The sequence below is a fragment of the Heterodontus francisci genome, chromosome 10 (genome assembly GCF_036365525.1).
Source record: "Heterodontus francisci isolate sHetFra1 chromosome 10, sHetFra1.hap1, whole genome shotgun sequence".
Classification (NCBI taxonomy): Eukaryota; Metazoa; Chordata; class Chondrichthyes; order Heterodontiformes; family Heterodontidae; genus Heterodontus; species Heterodontus francisci.
Window position 1 is genome coordinate 73,917,621 of NC_090380.1, and position 22,658 is coordinate 73,940,278.

The following is a 22,658-nucleotide window of genomic DNA, read 5'->3' on the forward strand; positions in this document are numbered from 1 at the left end:
ATCCACTACTTTACCCTCATCCACCTGTTTGGTCACCTTCTCGAAAAACTCAATAAGGTTTGTGAGGCACGACCTACCCTTCACAAAACCGTGCTGACTATCGCTAATGAACTTATTCTTTTCAAGATGATTATAAATCCTGTCTCATAACCTTTTCCAACAATTTACCCACAACCGAAGTAAGGCTCACAGGTCTATAATTACCAGGGCTGTCTCTACTCCCCTTCTTGAACAAGGGGACAACATTTGCTATCCTCCAGTCTTCCGGCACTATTCCTGTCGACAATGACGACATAAAGATCAAGGACAAAGGCTCTGCAATCTCCTCCCTGGCTTCCCAGAGAATCCTAGGATAAATCCCATCTGGCCCAGGGGACTTATCTATTTTCACACTTTCCAAAATTGCTAACACCTCCTCCTTGTGAACCTCAATCCCATCTAGCCTAGTAGTCTGAATCTCAGTATTCTCCTCGACAACATTTTCTTTCTCTACTGTAAATACTGACGAAAAATATTCATTTAACGCTTCCCTATCTCCTCTAATTCCACACAGAACTTCCCACTACTATCCTTGATTGGCCCTAATCTAACTCTAGTCATTCTTTTATTCCTGATATACCTATAGAAAGCCTTAGGGTTTTCCTTGATCCTATCCGCCAATGACTTCTCGTGTCCTCTCCTTGCTCTTCTTAGCTCTCCCTTTAGATCCTTCCTGGCTAGTTTGTAACTCTCAAGCGCCCTAACTGAGCCTTCACGTCTCATCCTAACATAAGCCGCCTTCTTCCTCTTGACAAGCGCTTCAACTTCTTTGGTAAACCACGGCTCCCTCGCTCGACAACTTCCTCCCTGCCTGACAGGTACATACTTATCAAGGACACGCAGTAGCTGCTCCTTGAATAAGCTCCACATTTCGATTGTGCCCATCCCCTGCAGTTTCCTTCCCCATCCTACGCATCCTAAATCTTGCCTAATCGCATCATAATTTCCTTTCCCCCAGCTATAATTCTTGCCCTGCGGTATATACCTGTCCCTGCCCATCGCTAAGGTAAACCTAACCGAATTGTGATCACTATCACCAAAGTGCTCACCTACATCTAAATCTAACACCTGGCTGGGTTCATTACCCAGTACCAAATCCAATGTGGCATCGCCCCTGGTTGGCCTGTCTACATACTGTGTCAGAAAACCCTCCTGCACACACTGGACAAAAACTGACCCATCTAAAGTACTCGAACTATAGTATTTCCAGTCAATATTTGGAAAGTTAAAGTCCCCCATAACAACTACCCTGTTACTCTCGCCCCTGTCGAGAATCATCTTCGCTATCCTTTCCTCTACATCTCTGGAACTATTCGGAGGTCTATAGAAGACTCCCAACAGGGTGACCTCTCCTCTCCTGTTTCTAACCTCGGCCCATACTACCTCAGTGGACGAGTCCTCAAACGTCCTTTCTGCCGCTGTAATACTCTCCTTGATTAAAAATGCCACACCCCCTCCTCTTTTACCATCTTCTCTGTTCTTACTGAAACATCTAAATCCCGGAACCTGCAACATCCATTCCTGCCCCTGCTCTACCCATGTCTCCGAAATGGCCACTACATCGAGATCCCAGGTACCAACCCATGCTGCAAGCTCACCCACCTTATTCCGGATGCTCCTGGCGTTGAAGTAGACACACTTTAAACCAAGTTCTTGCTTGCCAGTGCCCTCTTGCGTCCTTGTAACCTTATCCCTGACCTCACTACTCTCAACATCCTGTACACTGGAACTACAATTTAGGTTCCCATTCCCCTGCTGAATTAGTTTAAACCCCCCCGAAGAGCACTAGCAAATCTTAACATATTTCTCAAAATCCACAGTACCACTCCATAAGCAATCATCTACATGCATCATGAAGATGCCTGAAAGTTTCCCTTTGATACCAATAAAACATTACAGGATCTGCTTTTAGTTGAACACAACCAATTTTCAACAAAACAGATCTCGGAGAAATACCACACCCTGGAAGCATCAGTAAGGCCATAGATCCATTTGTTCAGTTTCCATAGTTTTCCTTCTGCATCTGATGCTTCTCTGGGTGGTTTCAGAAACACTTCTCTCTGAAAAGTATCACCCTGCAGAACTGTAGCTTTTATGTCAATGGGTCTACACTCCCATGAAGATGTGGCCAAAAGACCGAAAAAGAAAGATTTTCAAAATTACTTTTCCAGCTGTAGGAGAGTCCACTCTAACATCGGTATCCCCCAGTCACTCTTCAAAACCCCTTGCAATGAGCCTCGCTTTAGCCTTATAAGTTTCATCGGGAAGGACTTTTTCAGTACAAATCCATCTATGTGACAGGGCTGGCTATCCCCTATCTGGTACCTCAGAATAAACTCCAAACGCTCTCCAGCTTTCTAATTCCTTATGTTTTGCTTCTTCTTATCCTCAAGTTTATTGGCAGCCACTAAAACTTCACAGTCATGAGGACTTCTGTTTCTAGTTCTAGTTCTATTCCGAGACTGCTCTTTAGCCTTTGTTTATTGTGAAATCTGCTCAAACTACGGCCTCGAATAGCACTTTCATGTTTTTTGGGACGACTGCTAGAAGATCTCCCTCACGCTTTATCAGAGACTCTTTCTCCAGTAAGTGATTGCTTCTTCATGCAAGAGTCACTTCCAGACCCACTATTAGTACTTGCACTGTGCATTCTTATCCTCCACTCTTTCAGCCCATTTTGCCAGTCCATGAACCTTGCTTCTTGGCCATCATCTTGAACATTTAACTAATATTTAAACTTGCCTGTAGATTTTCCTGAACATCCCACAATTGTTGCATCCCTCCATCTTTTAGTCCTCTCTGGACTATGTTACCCGAGTACCTACTTGGGGCAATGGTCCTTTGAATGCAATAGCTCTTTCTTGGGTTTCATGATCCCTCACATTATCCAAATCTTGATCTACCTCATTCTGTTCCTTGGGACATTCATCACAAAACACATGCGCATTTGAAGTACAAGGTACATCATTTCCCTCCATCAACTGCTCAGATTCTGAGATTTTGTAATCAATTGTGAGGAATGAACCTTAACAGTTTGATTTCCGTGCTTGATAACTACTGTCTTACCATCATGACCGATTATCTTACCAGGGCCCTTTTATTCCCTATTACCCTCTGTTTTATAATACAGTCTGTTAAAGTCCATGATCTATTCCTCCAAAGTGATTCTTGACAACGTGGCCAGCTGCTGATGTCATCAGACTGCGCCAAATTGCACACATGCGCAAATGGTCTCCTGCACTCTGCGTGTGCGCTGCGTTCCGCATTGCCAGGACTGGTTGTCGCATGCGCAGATGATATCATCATGTAACGCGGGGAAGCGGCAAGAGAGCAGCCGAAGACTTTGGTGGTGGCGGTGGGTGCACTCTCCTCATCCCCCACTCCCGCCCGTTTTCTCTCCGCGCCCTCTGCCCCCCCCCCCCCCCCACCCCGCCTCGCCTACTCTCTCCGGCCCCCTCCCCCCCCCCCCACCGTCTGCTCTCTCTGGACCGCCGCCCCGCCCGCTCTCTCTCTCTCTCTGGACCCCCCCTCCCCCCGCCTGCTCTCTCTCTGGACCGCCCCCCGCCCGCTCTCTCTCTCTGGACCGCTCTCTCTCTCTCGACCGCCCGCTCTCTCTCGCCATTGTATGCTGCCATGGGTTTACGTTGCCTTTGTGTGATTATTTGAGCAGCACTATTTTTAGTCCTGGCAGCTGCCTGAACGTTGCCGACTGTGAGGGTTTAGTGGAACAGGCGGTATTTGCGCATGTGCCAGTGTCAGCAAACGCAGCCATATTCCTCCATTGAATAACCATCTGTTTTCTGAAATCTGTCAAAGTCTGACCATGCCTCAAATGCATTCAATAGGTCATCTTTCTTGTCGACTTCATCCAAGAATTCTAACAGAAGATCCAACCCTTCAGTATCCAACTGATGAGCATCCAGTTCACAAAACACTTTACATCTGATTTTACTTTTGGTAGGAAGTGTCAGTGCCATACCTTGTTTCCTCTTTGGTAGAGATGCAATCCGCGTCCACATATCCACTTCATTCTTCCACTGTTCATAAGGTTCAGACTCAGAACATCGGAAGGTAATCTTACCCTGACAACTTACACTTGCTTTCTGCCACATATTCCACAGTAGCCCATGAAATTTTAGTTTTCTATGTAAAAAAAAAAATTCCTAATTTCCAACCTTTAGCTTTAGGCAACTATCCTCTGCTACCATGTTAAACTCCAGAAAGCTTGTTATGGAAGGATCATGCTCAAGCCCATCTTTACTCAGTTTCATATTTATTGTGCAGAGTAAAAGGATTACAAACATGTGGCTCCTCACTTAAACCCTTCACCAGTCTTTTTGCCTGCTTATATGTGTTCAAGCCCCAATTAACACACTCCACCTGCATATAATCAAACAATTGATACACAATTAACAGATTAACAACATTAACGTAGCAGGTTAGTTAAGTTGATTACTTAACATGTACCATCACTGGAACAAAGCGAGTAGCATCTTTGACTACATCATCAAAACAGTAGAGTGCATGTGGAAGTCATGCTTAAATTGCACATTGCTGTGTTCAGACTGCATCTCAAGTACCTTATCCAGTTTTGTCACAGGTTCACAAGGCAAACATTCGAGCCTTTGAGGTGGAGCAGAAGAGAAAACAAGATTGACCCTGAGAGCTTATGAAAGGCTTGAAAACTTGGGCTTATCAGTCAAGGAAAGAGGCATCTTATAGGGTGCTTCATAACAGCCTTTACAATAGCAAAGCCTACAAATTAGGTAACTCTGGAATGTTGCATCAAATTAAGCCCTAACAATAGGAAAAGGGAGTTTAGGTTAAAAGTGGAAAATGACAATGTTAGAACGTATGTCAGGAAGTTCTTCATACAAAGGGTGGTCAGCATTTGGAGTGGAGTTCAGGGAAATGTGGAGGCATAAAACCTGTAATCACTTGCATGCTAATTGGGGAATTGTAGCTTCTTTCTGAATGGATGAGCTAAGATTGGCCTTGTGATCTTTCACATCCAGAGCTATCTTGTGAGTTAATACGGTCTATAATGTTGAGCTGGAACTTTAACTGCACTAGACACTACATTTTGGTCTGCTCTATTTATAAACTTATTTGGCTTTGAGGGATACTGTAGGCAGAAAAGTTGACTAACAGGAATTAGAGAATTTTTTTCTTGTGACTTCCAGCACATTATTCTAATTTGAGACTGGTGTTTTGAAAAATCTTTTTTTTTAAGTGTCCAGTGTGAAATCTTTCCCATTTCTCAACTAGTGTCTCATGGCTAAGTACACTGTATGGTGTGGCGCTGAATCAAGAGGTTTTGGGTTTGATTCTTGGCATATGCTAAATGAGCTAATTCCCCAGATTCTGGATAAGTAACTACAGTTGATCTCAGTGATTCTGAGTTCAGGAGAGACAAGGTTGGCCAGGATGCCTACCCCTGATCACTGTTGTACAACACCTTCTAGAAGTGTGCATGGAAAGTTGACAAATCATGTCAAGTTTGGCTGTGTTGGTGCTGATGGCTTGAAAAGCACTCGCTGTTTAGGCACACAGCCAAAGCACTTAGAGAGTCACTACTCTCCATGGAAACATGCCCCAGTTGCCACTTTCAGGACTAACAAGCAAGGCCAGAAAGTAAAATCGAAAAACTGCATTCCAGCACTAGAATATAGAGGAAATATAGTGGTAATGTTTATGAAGCAACAACACACGAAATGGTGACAGAATCGTCATCAAGTAAATTGTAGTGTTTTAAAGTGAAGCAGTAAGGAACATTCAGTTCTTGGCAGACTCCCTAATGTTCTGCTGCCACACTGTATTTGGAGGACTCCCAAATAGCTCTGTATAGGTATTTTATGTTTGCTTTCATACAACTTAAAACATAAATCAGCCAAACCACTTTTGATAATTTTTCAAGTTTTTTTTTGTCAGTAAGCATTGCTAGGAAAGTGGCATTAAAATCTAAAAATACTTTTGTTAGCTACTCTCTCGGACACATTTATAACAAAAGAAATTTATTGTTACTTGAACTAGTAACTGGGGGCGATACAGACATTCATATTGGCAGCAAATGTGCAATAGTGGCCAGGAATATGGAGAGTTGAATGAAATACACAATTCCAGCCAGTTTCTGTCTGGCCTGAAATAACTGCCTAAGAGTTTAAGGCATTATATACTTTTGCACCTAAGGTGTGCATTATCCTTGTTCTGCTTGTTTCCTGGATAATTGCTGGTCAAGGGAGAAGCTCATACATTTTATTCTGCAATGTGGTAGCTGGGCTAGATTCCTACCTGTCTGGATTCTGTAAGGAACTTCTGTTTCACTGAATTTCAATGGAAGTTTATTACACTAAAGGTTCCTTTCATTGCTTCTTTTGTAATTGACTTAGTGGAGAAGCAGGAGCAGAGAAAAAGTGCCAGTTAGTACCAAAGCTGGACAGTTAAGTCCGCCGTTATGTACTCATTGCCTCTATAGACCCACCTGCATTCACCTGGCAGTGACTGAAGAATGTGGAGGCTGAGGTTTATAGGGAGGCAGTTTCAGTGTTGTTACCTGCTTCAGGAAGAACTGCAGATGCTGTAAGGGTGATTTTAATAGACTTGGGTCTGATGACACCATTGAGCCCCGACTACAGTTTTAACTCTGGCTTGATTAGGAAAGCTGTTAAAGCTTTCCCATCAGGTAAAGCAGAGGGAAGAGGATCTTGGACCAAAAGAGACCATTTAAGGCAAGCTGTTATTGCTTTCCTTGTGCTCAATCTGGCCCCTTAAGGAAAGTTTAGGCTCCCCTGTTCCAGGCTTCTCCCCACTCCTTTCAAGGCTCTCAGAAGTCAGATCATTTCAAATAAATGTTCAAGATAAACAATTCAATAAAAAATAATTGCAAATAAATCAATTATAATGTGAAAAACATATATCAAAGCATAGTTCTTTGTCTTTTATTGTATTGCCTGGTTTTCTTTTTTAAGAAGTATTTTTATGAAAGGTTAACTACAATTACATCAGCCAGATATTTTGTCACAACTTCTCAAATACAACAAATTCCTTGTGTTTACTGTTATGACCAAGATGGGAGGAGTGCACTGTCTTTTCTATTTCCACTTCTCCAAAAGGCACAACATATATTTTAATGTTTACCCAGTTACCTATAATGTCAATCATATATTCTACTCCCTATCCCAGAAAAAATATACTAACCAGGTTTCTTTAATAAGTAACAAAATTATCATCAAGACATAACCAGTAACAAAGCAAAGCAATAACACACAGAGCGAAATATGAAAGTTCCCTTTTACCTTAGCCCCTCACACCCACACACCGGTTAACTGCAAAAATAGAGATTTTTTTCTTTAGAGCTCTGTTACAAAAAAGTCAAAAAAGAATACTTTGGCCAAATACTTGCTAATTCTTGAAGAAAGGAAGAGGAGATATGGAAAGATGTCACTTGTCCCTTTTTGGTTTGGCATCCCAAATACGCATAGACAGCTGTCACTGGGCTCTTTCTAGAACAGTTCTTTTCAGGTGACGTTGAAGATCAGTTTGGCAGGCTCTCCAGAAATGCAACAACAGAGGTTTCTGGCAGGCTTTTCAGGAGAAATGCAGCATCAGTTTCTCTATTTCTTACACAATTCTCAGGAAGTTCTCAGAGATGGAAGAGGGTGCTGATGGTGACTGTTCTCTTGGCTGGTTTTCTCCAACTGCTTTCAAAATGTCCACACCCCAACATACTGTCCAAAGTTAAACCAAAGACAATATCTCAAGAGTCAAGCCTACTGACCGCTGTAAATCCTGACCTGTCACTTCTCAGTAAACATCTCCCCCAAGTCAAAAAGCCCCTGCTGGGTATTTATCTGAAGACAGGTGACTTCCAGTAAATGTTGTTTTCAAACAAGACCTCTGTGTCATTTCAATGACTCCAGTGAAAAAAAAATCCATGGAATCCTTTTCAGTTTTCCCAAATAAAACAATGTCCATAATTCTAAAATACATGAGTCCTCAAAAAAAACTTTAAAAAAAGAAACATAGAAAATAGGACCAGGAGTAGTGTTGGATCCCATTAGTTACACAAAGAAAGACGAAGTCCGACTGTAGCTTTAAGAAACTTTATTGCAGTACTTCTTGGTTACATCATCAGCAAAGCAAGCAGCAACAACACCTGGGCTCTTCTCTCCTTTTCTCTCCCTTGTCTCCTCCTGCTTGAGCAGGGAAAACAAGCCTTTCTTATAGTTCTTCATATGCATCAGTGACACCCCCTTTATGTTCCCAATTGGTTTACAAACTTTGTAGTTTCTTGGTGTCAGGGCCTGATTGGGGTACTGCCTTGTCACCCTCTCCTCAAGCAGTTTCTTATTCCTCTATCTCCTTGGAACGTTAGGCTGATTGCTATACAATAGGCTATTATGAAGCAGCTTACAGTTGTCCTGTTAGTTTTCTCTTGTTAGTCTACTCCTTCTGATAAGCTGTCTGTGCAGCCCTGAAGCTATGAAGTCATTTCTGATAAGCTGTCCCTCCCTGCAGCTCCGAAGTTAGTTTATTAGTAGTACTTGATTGATTAATTATTTCACCTTAAATGTCCTCATATTATTCTGTTCTCGAAAATTCTGTTCCCGCAAGTAGGCCATTCGGCCCTTAGAGCCTGCTCCATTACTCATTATGATTATGGCTGATCATCCAACTCAGTAACCAGTTCCCGCTTTCGTCCCATATCCTTTGATCCCTTTAGACCCAAGAGCTATATATAACTCCTTCTTGAAAACATACAATGTTTTGGCCTCAACTGCTTTCTGTGGTAGTGAATTCCACAGGCTCACCACTCTCTGGGTGAAGAAATTTCTCCTCATCTCAGTCCTGAAGGGTTTACCCTGTATCCTTAGACTATGACCCCTGGTTCTGGACTCCATCTACCCTGTCAAGTCCTGTTAGAATTTTATAGGTTTCTATGAGATCCCCCCTCACTCTTCTGAACTCCAGTGAATATAATCCTAACTGACTCAATCTCTCCTCATACATCAGACCCATCATCCCAGGAATCAGTCTGGTAAACCTTCGCTGCACTCTCTCTATAGCAAGAACATCCTTCCTCAGATAAGGAGACCAAAACTGCACACAATATTCCAATTATGGCCTCACCAAGGCCCTGTATAATTGCAGCAAGACATCCCTGCTCCTGTACTCGAATCCTGTCGCTGTTATAGCACTGTCATGACATTGGTAGTCCAAAGAAAATTATGCCACTGTGCAATACCGCCATCTATGTGCCTGTAATACACAGGGCAGCTATTTTATTTATTTTTAAAGCTTCATTTAAATTTAAAACACTTCATAATGGGTAGACATCATAAATATGTGTTAATAGAAAATATGTTCAGCTGCTTAGAGTTGCTCAATATATTAATTTCTAAAAAATCAACAAGTTCATATGAGTAAATACAGGGCAGCAGATGGAAAATGATGTTGGATGAGTTTCTGTTTACGTCTAAGTTAGGGAATAGAAATTTTGTTTCTGCGCCGAGCAGGCCACAATTTTCTCCACACTAAAGATAATGGGTGAAAACAATGTGGGCTGGGGAGTGTAACAGTTATATTTCTACCCCTTGATATTCACTGATCAAAAGCTCCTTTAAGATTGTAGCTAAGTTGCAAACAGAGCATTGACATTACACGCATTCCTTGTATTTATAGTAATGGCCAAAACAACAACATATATTTATATAACACTTTTAATGTAGTGAAACGTCCCAAGGTGCTTCACAGGAGTGATATAAGACAAAATTTGACACCGAGCCACTGAATGCGATATTAGGGTAGATGACCAAAAGCTTATTAAGAAAGGCTGGGTTAAGGAGCATCTTAAAGTAGGATAGAGAGGTTGAGAGGTTTAGGAAGGAAACTGCAGAACTTTGGGTCTTGGCAGTTGAAGGCATGGCTCCAAAGGTGGAGCTATTAAAATTAGGAATGCTCAAGAGGCCAGAATTAGAGGAGCACAGAGATCTCAGAGGGTTGTCAGGCTCGAGGAGGTTATAGAAATAGGGTGGGGTGAGGCCATGGAGGAATTTAAGAATTTTAAAATCAAGGTGCTTCTTAACTCGGAGCCAATGTAGGTCAACGAGCACAGGTATGATGGGTGAACAAGATTTGATGCAAGTTAGGACATGGGCAGCAGAGTTTTGGATGACCTCAAGTTTACGGAGGGTATAATTTGGGAGGCTGGCCTGGAATGGGTTGGAATAGTCGAGTCTAGAGGTAACAAAGGCACGGATGAGGATTCAGCAGCAGATGAGCTGAGACAGGGACAGAGTCTGACAGTGTTATGGAGGTGGAAATAGGCAGTCGTGAACTACTGATTAATTACAATGTATTAGCCCGTTACTTTCTAAATCTAGTAATGGAGAAAAGTGATGGGATACACTACAGACATCTGGGAAAAATAGGGTACTGCATCTACTTCTTCACAAATCAGTCTCAATCATAATGGCACACTTTATTCATTCTGTTACTCTGTCCATCTGGTATTGTTGGTCTTTCCTTCCCAAAAACCTCTAAGCTGACCTGCGAATCAATGTTTGTTTCCTTTCCAGTGCTTCCTGGTACTTTCCTCCTTATGATCAGCCTAAAATTAAGGTCTAAATGTTTGGAGAAGTGGTAGTGAAGGTGTGAAATTATGTACCATCACTCCATAGTGGAGCACCATGGCTCATTGAACCATGTGCTGTCGGAATCTACTGTTTATATCTAACATCTGTTTGCTTGTATAATGAAAATTGGGCTAAACACTAGTATTCAGGTAAGTAAAGGTATTAAAGCGAATCTGTGAATGTCATTATAGAAATGGGAGGATAGAGGAATTTGACCTCTAATGATCCTGAGTTGAAATTGTGGTCTGAAAAAAAGGCATCTGTGCTCTCATTAATCCTGACTATAGTAAATAGGAATGCTTTGCACATGGAATTAATTTATTTTGTTTTACTGTATTTACTAAAATGGAATATATTGTTGTGGATTATTTAACAGGCGCAAGGCTGAGTCAGGGGAATCTGACATTGGCTTGGAGCCTGCAGTGGAAAAAACTCTAAAGGATGAGATTGAGAGAGTCACAAATATCAAAGCCTCAGGAAAAATCAGGTGAGACTTAATTGTGTGGCCAACCAAAGAGAAAGAATTACCTGTGATATAATTTATTCAAGCCATTAAACGGAACTCTCTAGTCAGTGCTAAGAAAGCACCCATTCACAGAGATTGGGTTGCATTTTTCAAAAATTAAGTAAAAATTCAGATAAATAGTTCTTTTTTACACAAAGTTTGGCAACTCACTGTTATAGCTCTATTGTCTCAAGCTAGGAATAAAATTGAGTTTTGCTGAACGGTCTTTATTGCCTCCAGCTTTAGGGATGTATTTTAATCTTGAATTTATACACATCACTCGACTAACATGAATGAATTCTAGCTTAGTGTGTTCAACCTTAAATTATAACTTATTGCAACTTTGACCTTTTGATCCTGATTCACTTTTTTTTGTAGATCATTCAATTTTCTTTTAGTCCCAAATGGGGAGCTAAAGGTTGTGATGCTGCTGCAAAACAACACTGTTGAGGCTTACAGCCTGAACTTAACAGTGAAAATGCCAGAGTGCACAAAGATGGCCAGAATAACAATTGCAGGTCACAGGACAGATGCAAGAACCCTCGCCTTCAGTTCTGACAACATTGCAGTACTGTCTGCTTCGGCTGAGACGGTCAAAATATGGAACAGGTTTGAAAGTGTGTGTGTGTGTGTGTGTGTGTGTGTGTGTGTGTGTGTGTGTGTGTGTGTGTGTGTGTGTGTGATATAATCTTGCAACTACACGCGCTTCGTGTCTCTGTCACTTGACTTCACGTTGCCACTTCTTTGTCCATTTTAAATTCTTATGTCAGCATTCAATGTGGATTTTACCTATGTAAACTTGTTAGCAAAAAGGAGCAAACGCAGTCAAGAATGACTGAACTGTCTAGCAGATTGGCTGTCACCTTGGTTTTCTCACAGTGATTTTTTGGGGGGTAAATTACTGTTATCCTTCATTTTCAACTTTTCAATTGAAGATTTGATCTGGTTTTAAATTTTCAAATTATTCATTTGATCTCTTAATAGTTTTACATTTTCCATCTTCAGGATTCAGGTAGTCCTTCCATTCCTTACTATAGGCTGCATCTAGGCTATCCCATAGAACTGCAATTTCTTGCGCATACGAACATACGAATTAGGAGCAGGAGTAGGCCACTCAGCCCCTTGAGCCTGCTCCACCATTCAACAAGCCATTCATGGCTGATCTGATTGTAACGTCAACTCCACATTCCCACCTACCCCCGATAACCTTTCATCCCCTAGCTTATCAAGAATCTATCTACCTCTGTCTTAAAAATATTCAAAGACTCTGCTTCCACTGACTTTTGAGGAAAAGCGTTCCAAAGACTCACGACCCTCTGAGAGACAACATTTCTCCTCAACTCTGTCTTAAATGGGTGATCCCTTATTTTTAAACAGTGACTCCTAGTTCTAGATTCTTCCACAGAGGAAACATCCTTTCCACATCCACCCTGTCAAGACCCCTCAGGATCTTGTATGTTTCAATCGAATCACCTCTTACTGTTCTAAACTCCAGTGGATACAAGCCCAGCCTGTCCAACCTTTCCTTGTAAGGCAACTCGCCTACTCCTAATTTGTATGTATGTTCGCCCATTCCAGGTGTTCGTCTAGTAAACCTTCTCTGAACTGCTTCCGATGCATTTACATCCTTCCTTAAATAAGGAGAACAATACTGTACACAGTACTCCAGATGCAGTCTCACCAATGCCCTGTATAACTGAAGCATAACCTCCCTACCTTTGTATTCAATTCCCCTCGCAATAAATGATAACATTATATTAGCTTTTGTTACAACCGAAGCAGGAGGAGTGCACTGTCTTTTCTGGTTCCACTTCTCCACAGGTCACAACGTATATTTAAATGTTTACCCTGTTACCGATACGGTTAATCATATACTCTACTCTTTATCCCAGAATAAAATAGACCAACCAGGTTTCTTTAATAAACAACAAAATTATCAATTTATTATAAAACAAGGCTTTTCCCGTAAAGAAGCAAAGCATTAACATACTAATTGAAATTTGAATGTTCCCTTTTTAAATACCCAACCCGCATGTGCGCACATACACACACACAGGTTACATAAAAAATGAAATTCCCTCTGCAGAGATCCTTTATTTAAAAAAAACGAAAAAAAGTACTTTGGCCAAATACTTGTTAATTATTGAAAAACAGATGATATATGTTGTGTCCAAAAAATGGCATGCAGTCCAAGTACATGTAGATGGCCCACTGGGATCTTTTCTGGAGCAGTTCTTTGCAGACGGCGTCGAGAGTTAAACTGGCAGGCTTTCCAGGAGCTCCTCAGAGAAAGGCAGCATCAGGGGTTTTAGCTCCCACACACTCAATAAGCAGCGTTTTACAGAGACAGGAGGAAGGAGGCAAGCTGGGTGCTTCTCTGTTGGCAGATTGATCTCCAATGCTGTCAACAACAGTCCACACCCCAATAGAATAGAACAGAAACAACATCTCAGATGCAAAACCCACTCCTGACCCTCATAATTTGTAACATATCACTTCACTGTAAACATCTCCCCCAAGTCACAAAGGTTTCTGTTGTTTATTTATCTTAAGGCATGTGATATCCAATAATGATTGTTTTCAAACACAACATCTCAGTGTACTTTCAGTGAACTTGTAAAAAAAATAAATCCATGGTGTCTTTTTAGTTTTCCCAAATAAACCAATGTCCGTGATTCTAAAATATGAATCCTCAAAAAATTGTTTTTAAAAGAAGCACTTTCATAACACTTTCCTAATTACTTGCTGTACCTGCATACTAACCTTTTGGGATTCATGCACTAGGACACCCAGATCCCTCTGCATCTCAGAGCTCTGCAATCTCTCACCATTTAGATAATATGCTTCTTCTTTATTCTTCCTGCCAAAATGAACAATTTCACATTTTCCCACATTATACTCCATTTGCCAGATCTTTGCCCACTCATTTAACTTATCTATATCCCTTTGTAGCCTCCTTATGTCCTCTTCACAAGTTACTTTCCTACCTATCTTTGTGTCATCAGCAAATTTAGCAACCATACCTTCAGTCCCTTCATCCAAGTCAATAATGTAAATTGTAAAAAATTCAGGCCTCACCACTGATCCCTGTGGCACACCATTCGTTAGATTACAATATATACACTCCCCACCCGACCCGCATGGCATGTAATCTGCTGGGAGAGGTTAAAAGCCCAAGCCAATTAAGGGGAAAAGAAACTAGGAAGTTCCTCTCTGACCCCTTTAGGTGATCAACACTAGTCCAGGAGATCACTGTGTCCCTGATTGATGTTATATAGTACCTAACTTTTGTATGAGTTAATCTCCACCCCATCTAGAAACAGGTCCAGCTCTTGCTTGAAGGAATTCAGAGAATCAGTGTTCACTGCACACATCTGCAGCCTGCTGTAGAGGTCCACTATTCCCTCGAAGGGACATCTATCCTAGTTTTGGCCTGGCATGATTTACGATTATGACTCCTGAACATCCCTAACCCATTCAATTGAAAAAGTCTCATGACAAACATAATCTATTCCCTTCATCATCTTGTATACCTTGTTCACATTACCTCTAAGCCTAAGTTTCTCTAAAATATGGAGACCCAGCTCTTTGGGCCTATTTTGGACCTAAGCTGCTTTAAACTGGAAATGAATCTTGTGATTTCCCTCTGCATCCTTTTTAAAGCCTTAATATCACCCACCCTGTGAGGAGACCAAAAGTGGACACAGTACTCTGAGGCCAGACAGGGTCTTAAGGACAAAATAGTATGCTTTGTCTAAAAGACTTTGTTAAGTCACAGCACAGTGGCACAGTGGTTAGCACAGCAGCCTCACAGCTCCAGGGACCCAGGTACGATTCTGGGTACTGCCTGTGCGGAGTTTGCAAGTTCTCCCTGTGACCGCGTGGGTTTTCGCCGGGTGCTCCGGTTTCCTGCCAAAGACTTGCAGGTGATAGGTAAATTGGCCATTGTAAATTGCCCCTAGTGTAGGTAGGTAGTAGGGAATATGGGATTACTGCAGGGTTAGTATAAATGGGTGGTTGTTGGTCGGCACAGACTTGGTGGGCCGAAGGGCCTGTTTCAGTGCTGTATCTCTAAATAAATAAAAGTGACTATTTCCCTGAACATTGCTAAGTTTTAAGCCTTGCTGTCCTTTTACATTTTTAAATACTAAAAGCACTTATAATTTCTTGCCCTCTGGGCTGCTCCACTGTTGTATTACCTTGTCTGCTATTGTCCTGCTCATGGTTTGATTTTAGGCAATGTGAAGGGGCCAGCATGCAGGATAGATGGAGTGTGTTCATTCATGCAAATCGCAGTCCTATTATGTCAAAAGGACCTAATAGCATTCTGAGCAGGGAAGGTGCCATGGCTTTCCCACCAGGCTAAAGCAAATGGGAAGCTGGTGAGAATGACGAAGAGGGCCTTCAGGTAAGTCAAAAAATGACCTTTGCGTGACCAGGACAAGCAGGAGTGCTTCTCCAGGCCCCATAAGGAAAGTTGTGGCCTCCCGTGCTACTTGCTTAGATACCGGCCTGATCTGATCTTCGCCTGTCAGCAACAGCTGTTTGTCCTTCACCCACCATTTCCCAACAGCCCCCTCCTCCAACTTCACCACCTTTCTGGGTGGGAAGTTAACCAGTGGTGTTTAAATTAGGCCAGGCAGTTAAAATATTCGGGGCCTGAAACTTCCATGTTCTGCACTTGCCCTGCCCGCTGAAAAGCTGTGCTGGGTTAAAATCAGCCCTTTGTTCTTGACTTCACGTGAGCAATGCCACAGGAGATCAAATAACCTAAGAGAAAGGATAATTCAGTGCTGAACTGAGTATCAAATGTCGATATAGGTAACCTTAATCGTGACTAATAGGTGGGAATGTCATTTTATGCATTCCTGCAGTTTCAGGAAATAGTTGAGTAGCATGGCACTCGTATAGTAAAAATTTCTTGGACTGAATTTTGTTGAGCTCCTGATGTCGGGCTGTGTTGGGGGGGGTGGGGTGCTGGTGGCGCTGTAAGATCGCAGCGGCATGCCATGGAGCCCGACGCCGGGATTGCCAGGCCCGATCTTCCAGGCGGCAGCAAGGCTCTGTGGCGGCCCCACACTCCGCCACCGTCGCTCAGTGATGGGACCTGACTTTAAATATTGAAACTATTTTTTTTCACCCACCGTCCCCCAAAGGTGGCGGGAAAATATAATCCAGTCCCTTATGTGCAATCAACCAGAATGCATAGTGCTATTACATGTCTGCCACTAGCAGCTGTGTAATGGTAACTTTAGGATTTTCATTAAAAGTGTGTCAACTTTTATGAGGCAGCAAATGTGTAGATTTGCTAATAGCATCCTTGCATATATGTAGATTCAATTCCTGTGGTTTCTTTGTCCTAGTCTAGATGACCTTTTTGATTGAAAGTACTCTGTTTTAGCACAATTTTGAAGTGCATACTTCAAGTAGTAAATTAGTTCTATACACATAAAAGATGTGCACTGTTTGTCGAGTAGACCCTGAGAGTTGTGTTTTGCTAATCCACAGGTCTACTCTGCAGTGTATCAGGACCATGGCTTGTGAATACTCTCTCTGCTCTCTCTTTGTTCCTGGGGATAGACAAATTATCTTGGGAACTAAGGTAAGGAACTAAGGCTTCTGTTTGCAAAACTTTAGAGCTGCTGTTGTGACAGCATTTCCAATTCAAAGTTAGTTAATTTGAACAGTCTCTAAGATAATTGGGCATTACACAGCAATATATCACCTATTGTGACGAATTAGAATAAATTGGATACACAATCTTGACTATAAGGAAGCCTTTAAAAAAAAAATTCCCCTTCTGCAGGCATCAACTCATACTGGGGTATAACTCCAAGAGCATTATGATCTGGGTTTGTATTGCTCTGAAACACTGAGCAGTGCATTTACCAAGTGGGTCATCAAATGAGATCCAATACAGATGCTCTTTAATTGCCCACATGAGAATGACATTAATATCTGCTGCTTAGAACCAGCTTTTCCGTATTTGAAGTACACAGTGGCAGCAGAAAGAAAATGTGTATAGTGAGTATAAATCACAGTTCATGTCATCGCTAATCTTGGCAGTCCCAATTTCTGACCTTTTAAATAGGTCATCTTCATTTTGAAAATGAGTCTAATCATTTTAGTTCTTGACTGTGAATAGAATTAAAGCAAGGGGGCACACTCGTAATCTCATTTTCTGGGCATTCCAGTCTGATGCAAATGCAAGTAACAATGCATTGAAAATCTCCACAAAACTAGTCGCTGTTGCTTAGAAATGTTACATTACTTGGTTGTCGTTGGTTGTTCTCAGACAAAGAGAAGACTCCTATTGAAGTGAAATTTTGTCCTTCCCTCATGTATCAAGCATGTTAAAAATGGTAACCTGAATCTCTGTTCCACTGAATTTAATACATTTCTGTTTGTGAAGGGAATGTTGCTTCAATTAGTTCCAGATTGAATTTAACTTGAGTTTATGTAAATGCCTCCATTGAATCCTCTAGGAGCTTATTGAACTAGGGAATTCGTACATATATGTGTGAGGACCTGATCAACTTTCTGATTGTAAATGAGTTGGTCAGTGAAAGAGAGAGAGAAAATTTAAGTGTTTAATGTTTTTTAAAAAACACAACTCTGAAAAGGTCTTTAATCATCAACAGATGTTTCTTCATGATCGAAAATAAAAGACATTAGTCTATGTGGGTTACAGCTCTGACTATTAGCACACAGCTGAATTAGATTATATTTAAACTCGTCAAGTTTACTGCTTTTTCTCTCTAGTCTGGAAAGCTACAGCTCTTTGATTTAGCTTCTGGAAATTTGTTGGAAACATTTGATGCCCATGATGGAGCAGTGTGGTCCATTTCACTGGCACCAGACCAGGTAATGCATTCTGCAAGATTTTAGCTGTATAATTTATTTTTAAGTGAGGTATGAAAATTACCCTTGCATTACCCTTACTCAAATTTCCTTGTGATCCATACATGCAAGCTGTAATTACTCACCCACAGAGCCATAATCTAGTAAATGTACTATTTAAAAATTAGCCTGTTGAAAATGAGGCTACTCTTTTGTCAGCAGGTAAGGATATGTGTAAAATTGGATATGGTTTTTAAGTGCAGGAATTATCTTAACCTTACATCAGAGGAGCTAATGTATAATTTAATATGTCAGTGTGTCATATTCTGTGTGAGGAGGGAGCACTAAAGCTAGCTGCTACCTGAGTAAATGCAGTCAGACCATGTTAGATAGTTTTGAGGGTCTCAGCACTACTGGTACAAGTCAAAAACAGTAGTATGCAAATGGCAGTAACAACCTTCACTACTTGGACTGCAGCAGGTCAAAAAGGTGGCTCACCACCACCTTCTCAAGATCAATTAAGATGGGTAATAATGCCCACATTCCATGAATGAATATATTTTTAAAAAGTCCATCTTCCCGTCCCCTTTCCCATAACATTTTAACTTTTTCAATTTCAAACAGGTATCCAATAATACTGCAGTGCCTTGGAAACTGATTTTTAATAAATTGTTTTTCAGAAGCATTAGGAAAATAAATTATGATGGTGAGGTATTTCATCTCATCTTTCCCCATCTCCTCCCAGTAAATGCAAAATATGTTAATCAAAAGAAGAAACCGTCATCATCTCTGGGTTAAATTGAAATTGAAATCTCAAGTGAAAAGACAATGTTATCCATTGAACCACCCAATCCCTTAACAAATATTTTATGAACGTTTCTAAATGTTCAACCTTCTTTGTTCTAGCGTGGTTTTGTTACTGGAAGTGCTGACAAGATGGTGAAATTTTGGGAATTTGAGTTGGTGAACGATGAAAATTCTGCCCAGACAAGGTGAGCAATGAGGGAAAAAATAAATCAAGCTGCTTAATTTAGCAGCAAATAAGAGCTAATGGCTGATTGGGCTCCCATGATAGCTAAGCACTGAGTAGCCAAGCCATCCAGGAAGGGCTCAGATCTGACCATCAGTCTGTGCTGAGTTACTGATCTCAGCACTCTTAGTTTAAGGACAGGAAAATCAGCCAGAGTTTCCACTTGTTTAAGCAGATGTTTAAGGAGATATTTAAATCCTTCCGACTAAAATATATTCCAGAGAGGAAGAAAGATTGTAAGAGGGAGAAAAAACATCCATGGCTAAGCAAGGAAGTTAAGGATAACATAAAGACAAAAACTAAGGCATACCATATTGCAAAGGCCAGTGGCAGGCTGGAAGATTAGGAAACTTTTAAAGATGAACAAAGGGTAACTAAAAAAGTAATTAAAAAGAGCAAAGGTAAATTATGAAAGAAAACTAGTGCAAAATATAAAAACAGATAGCAAAAGTTTCTATAAGTATATAAAAGGGAAGAGAGTAGCTAAAGTGAATGTTGGCCTCTTGGAGGATGTGACTGGGGAGTTAATAGTGGGGAACACAGAAATGGCGGAGACACTAAATCAGTATTTTGCCTCAGTTTTCAAGTTGGAGGACACCATCCCAATAGTAACAGGTTATAAAGGAGGTTATGAAAAGGGAGGAACTTAGAACAATCATCATCACTAGGGAAAAAGTACTGAGCAAACTATTGGGATTGAAGGCAGACAGGTCCCCAGGGCCTGATGGCCTACATCCTAGGTCTTAAAGGAAGTGGCAGCGGAGATAGTGGATCCATTGGTTATAATATTCCAAAATTCCCTGGATGCGAGGAAAGTTCCAGTGGATTGGAAAAATGCTAATATAATGCCCTTATTCAAAAAGGGAGGGAGGCAGAAAGTAGGAAACTATAGACTAGTTAGTTTAACATCTGTCGTTGGGAAATTGTTAGAATCCATTATTAAGGAAGTAATAACAGGACATTTAGAAAGTCAAAACGCAATTCATATGAATCAGCATGGTTTTATGAAGGGTAAATGGTGTTTGAATAATTTGCTAGAGTTCTTCAAAGATGTAACAAGTAAAGTGGATGATGAGGATCCTGTAGATGTCGTATATCTGGACTTCTAGAAGGCATTTGATAAGGTGCCGCACAAAAGGTAAGATCACATGGGGTTAGGGGCAATTTATTAGCTTGGATAGAGGATTGACTAACCAACAGAATACAGAGAGTCAGGATAAATGGGTTCTTTTCTCGTTGGCAAGAAGTAACCAGTGGGGTGCCACAGGGTTCGGTCCTCGGGTCCCAACTATTTACAATCTTTATAAATGACTTGGATGCAGGGATAGGAGGTACTATAGCCAAATTTACAGATGACACTACAATAGGTGGGATAGTATGTTGCAATAAAGAAATAAGAAATTTACAAATGGATATGGATAGGTTAGGTGAATGGGCCAAAATTTGGCAGACAGAGTTTAACGTTGCTAAATGTGAGGTTATCCATTTTGGTTGGAAGAATAGAAAGGCAAATTATTATCTAAATGAAGAGAAACTTCAGAGTGCTTCGGTGCAGAGGTAAAAGGGTGTCCTCATGCATGAATTGCAGAAAACTAGTATGCAGGTGCAGCAGGTAATAAGGAAGGCAAGTGGAATTTTGGCATTTATTGCTAAAGGAATAGAGGATAAAAGTAGGGTAGTGTTGCTGCAACTGTACAAGGCATTAGTGAGACCGCACCTGGGGTATTGTGTACAGCTTTGGTCCCCTTACTTGAGGAGGGATGTCGGCATTGGAGGTAGTTCAGAGGAAGTTCACTAGATTGATTCCAGAGATGAGGGGTTTGTCTTATGAAGAGACATTGAGCAGTTTAGGCCTTTACTGTCTAGAGTTTAGAAGAATGAGAGGAGATCTAATTGAGGTATATAAGATGATTAAGGGGATTGACAAAGTAGACGTAGAGAAGATGCTTCCTCTGGTGGGGCAATCTAGAATGAGAGGTCATAGTTTTAGGATAAGGGGTAGCAGATTTAAAACAGAGATGAGGAGAAATTACTTCACTCAAAGGGTCGTGAGTCTGTAGAATTCACTACCCCAGAGTGTGGCGGATGCCGCGACATTGAGTAAATTTAAAGAGGAGATAGACAGATTTTTAATTAGTAATGGATTGAAGGGTTATGGAGAATGGGCAGGAAAGTGGAGTTGAGGCCGACATGAAATCAGCCATGATCGCATTGAATGGCGGAGCAGGCTCAAGGGGCTGAATTGCCTACTCCTGCTCCTAGATCTTATGTTCTTGTGATCGCTACTGTGGCAATACTGGACTAGAATAATACAAAGCATCATTATTAGCTTATTTATGACCAGAAATGTGTGATTGATAATTTATGAAAGTGTGTGTGTAGATATTGGGCGAAGATAGGATCAGCTCGACTACGATGCCACTTGCAGTCAGATTGCCTATTAGCATATACTTATCCTACTTAACGACAAAAACTTGCATTTATATAGCACCATTAGCACGGGAAAAAATCCCACAGTGCTTCATAGAGGCATGAAAAAATGAGCACTGAGCCAAGGAAAGACTCATCAGGAGGGGTGACCAAAAGTTTGGCCAAAGAAGTGGGTTTTTAGGAAGAAAAGAAAGTGGAGAGGGGGAGGGATTTTGGGAGGGAATTCATTGACTCGAAACACAATCTCTAGTGCTGAGGAAAAGGAAGGGGGTGTAATAAAAGAGTTTGGAGCAAGAGGAATGGAAATTTTGGGGGGGTTGGGGGAATGTAGTAAGAATGGAGTTGGAGAAGGTTACACAGGTAAAGAAAGCTTAGGCCATGGAGGAATTTAAACAAGGATGAGAATTGTAAATTGGTGGTATTGGCAGTCTGAGAGTTAATGTATTTCAGAGAGGATAGGGATAATGTGTAAGCAGGACTTGGTATGGGATAGGATATAGGCTGCAGAGTTTTGCATTAGCTGTAGTTTATGGAAAGTGGAGGATGAGAGACTGGCCAAGAGAGCATTGGATTAACTTGAGTCTGGAAACAGCAAAATCATGAACAGACTAATGAGTGGAAGAGGAGATGGAGGGGTAAGGCTACAGAAAATCAGCTCTGGGTGAGGCCAGTTAGAACTGGATGTGGTTGAACCGGATCTGGTGTTGCAGTGCTTTGTCAATGCTGGGTGCTTTTAGGCTTGCGGTTCTTGTACTTGAGGAAGCAAAGATGGGGGCTGTACCAAGAGTAACAGTAAGACAGTAAAAGTTTTTTTTTACTGGGGAAGAGGGCATCAAAGATGAAGTTGAGGGATTAACTGAACAAGTTAACTGTTACTGCGATACTATAGCAAATGGCTGGACAAGCTAGGCATTTGGAAGTTAAAGAATGCACTTGTAAGTGACTTGGGGTAGAGTTTTTACCAGGCATCGATGCAGTAAGTGGGATTGGAAGAGTCCAGGTGGATGAGAGTGTTGAGGAATCCAAGTAAACGATCTTAGATGGCTCTGTTGATGAGCAAGTCTGTGGGAGTAGAGAGACCACAGGAGATGACGAGATTGAGAGTTGCCTTGAATATGGGTAGGATAGTTTATATGGAGGGAGAGCTTTAGTGAAGATTAGACAGCAGTGAATTCGGACT

The 22,658-nt window shown here is 41.3% G+C and overlaps 1 protein-coding gene across 5 annotated transcripts in view; it reads left to right on the top strand.

The window, feature by feature from the left end:
• Positions 1–22,658, top strand: part of wdr3 (WD repeat domain 3) — a 74,399-nt gene that overhangs the window by 24,428 nt on the left and 27,313 nt on the right. For all 5 annotated transcript variants that reach the window (XM_068040749.1, XM_068040748.1, XM_068040753.1 and 2 more), the window contains 5 exons: positions 11,050–11,160; positions 11,557–11,787; positions 16,687–16,780; positions 17,941–18,042; positions 18,925–19,010. In XM_068040749.1, the coding sequence (XP_067896850.1) occupies positions 11,050–11,160; positions 11,557–11,787; positions 16,687–16,780; positions 17,941–18,042; positions 18,925–19,010 (624 nt within the window). The remainder of the gene's footprint in view (positions 1–11,049; positions 11,161–11,556; positions 11,788–16,686; positions 16,781–17,940; positions 18,043–18,924; positions 19,011–22,658) is intronic.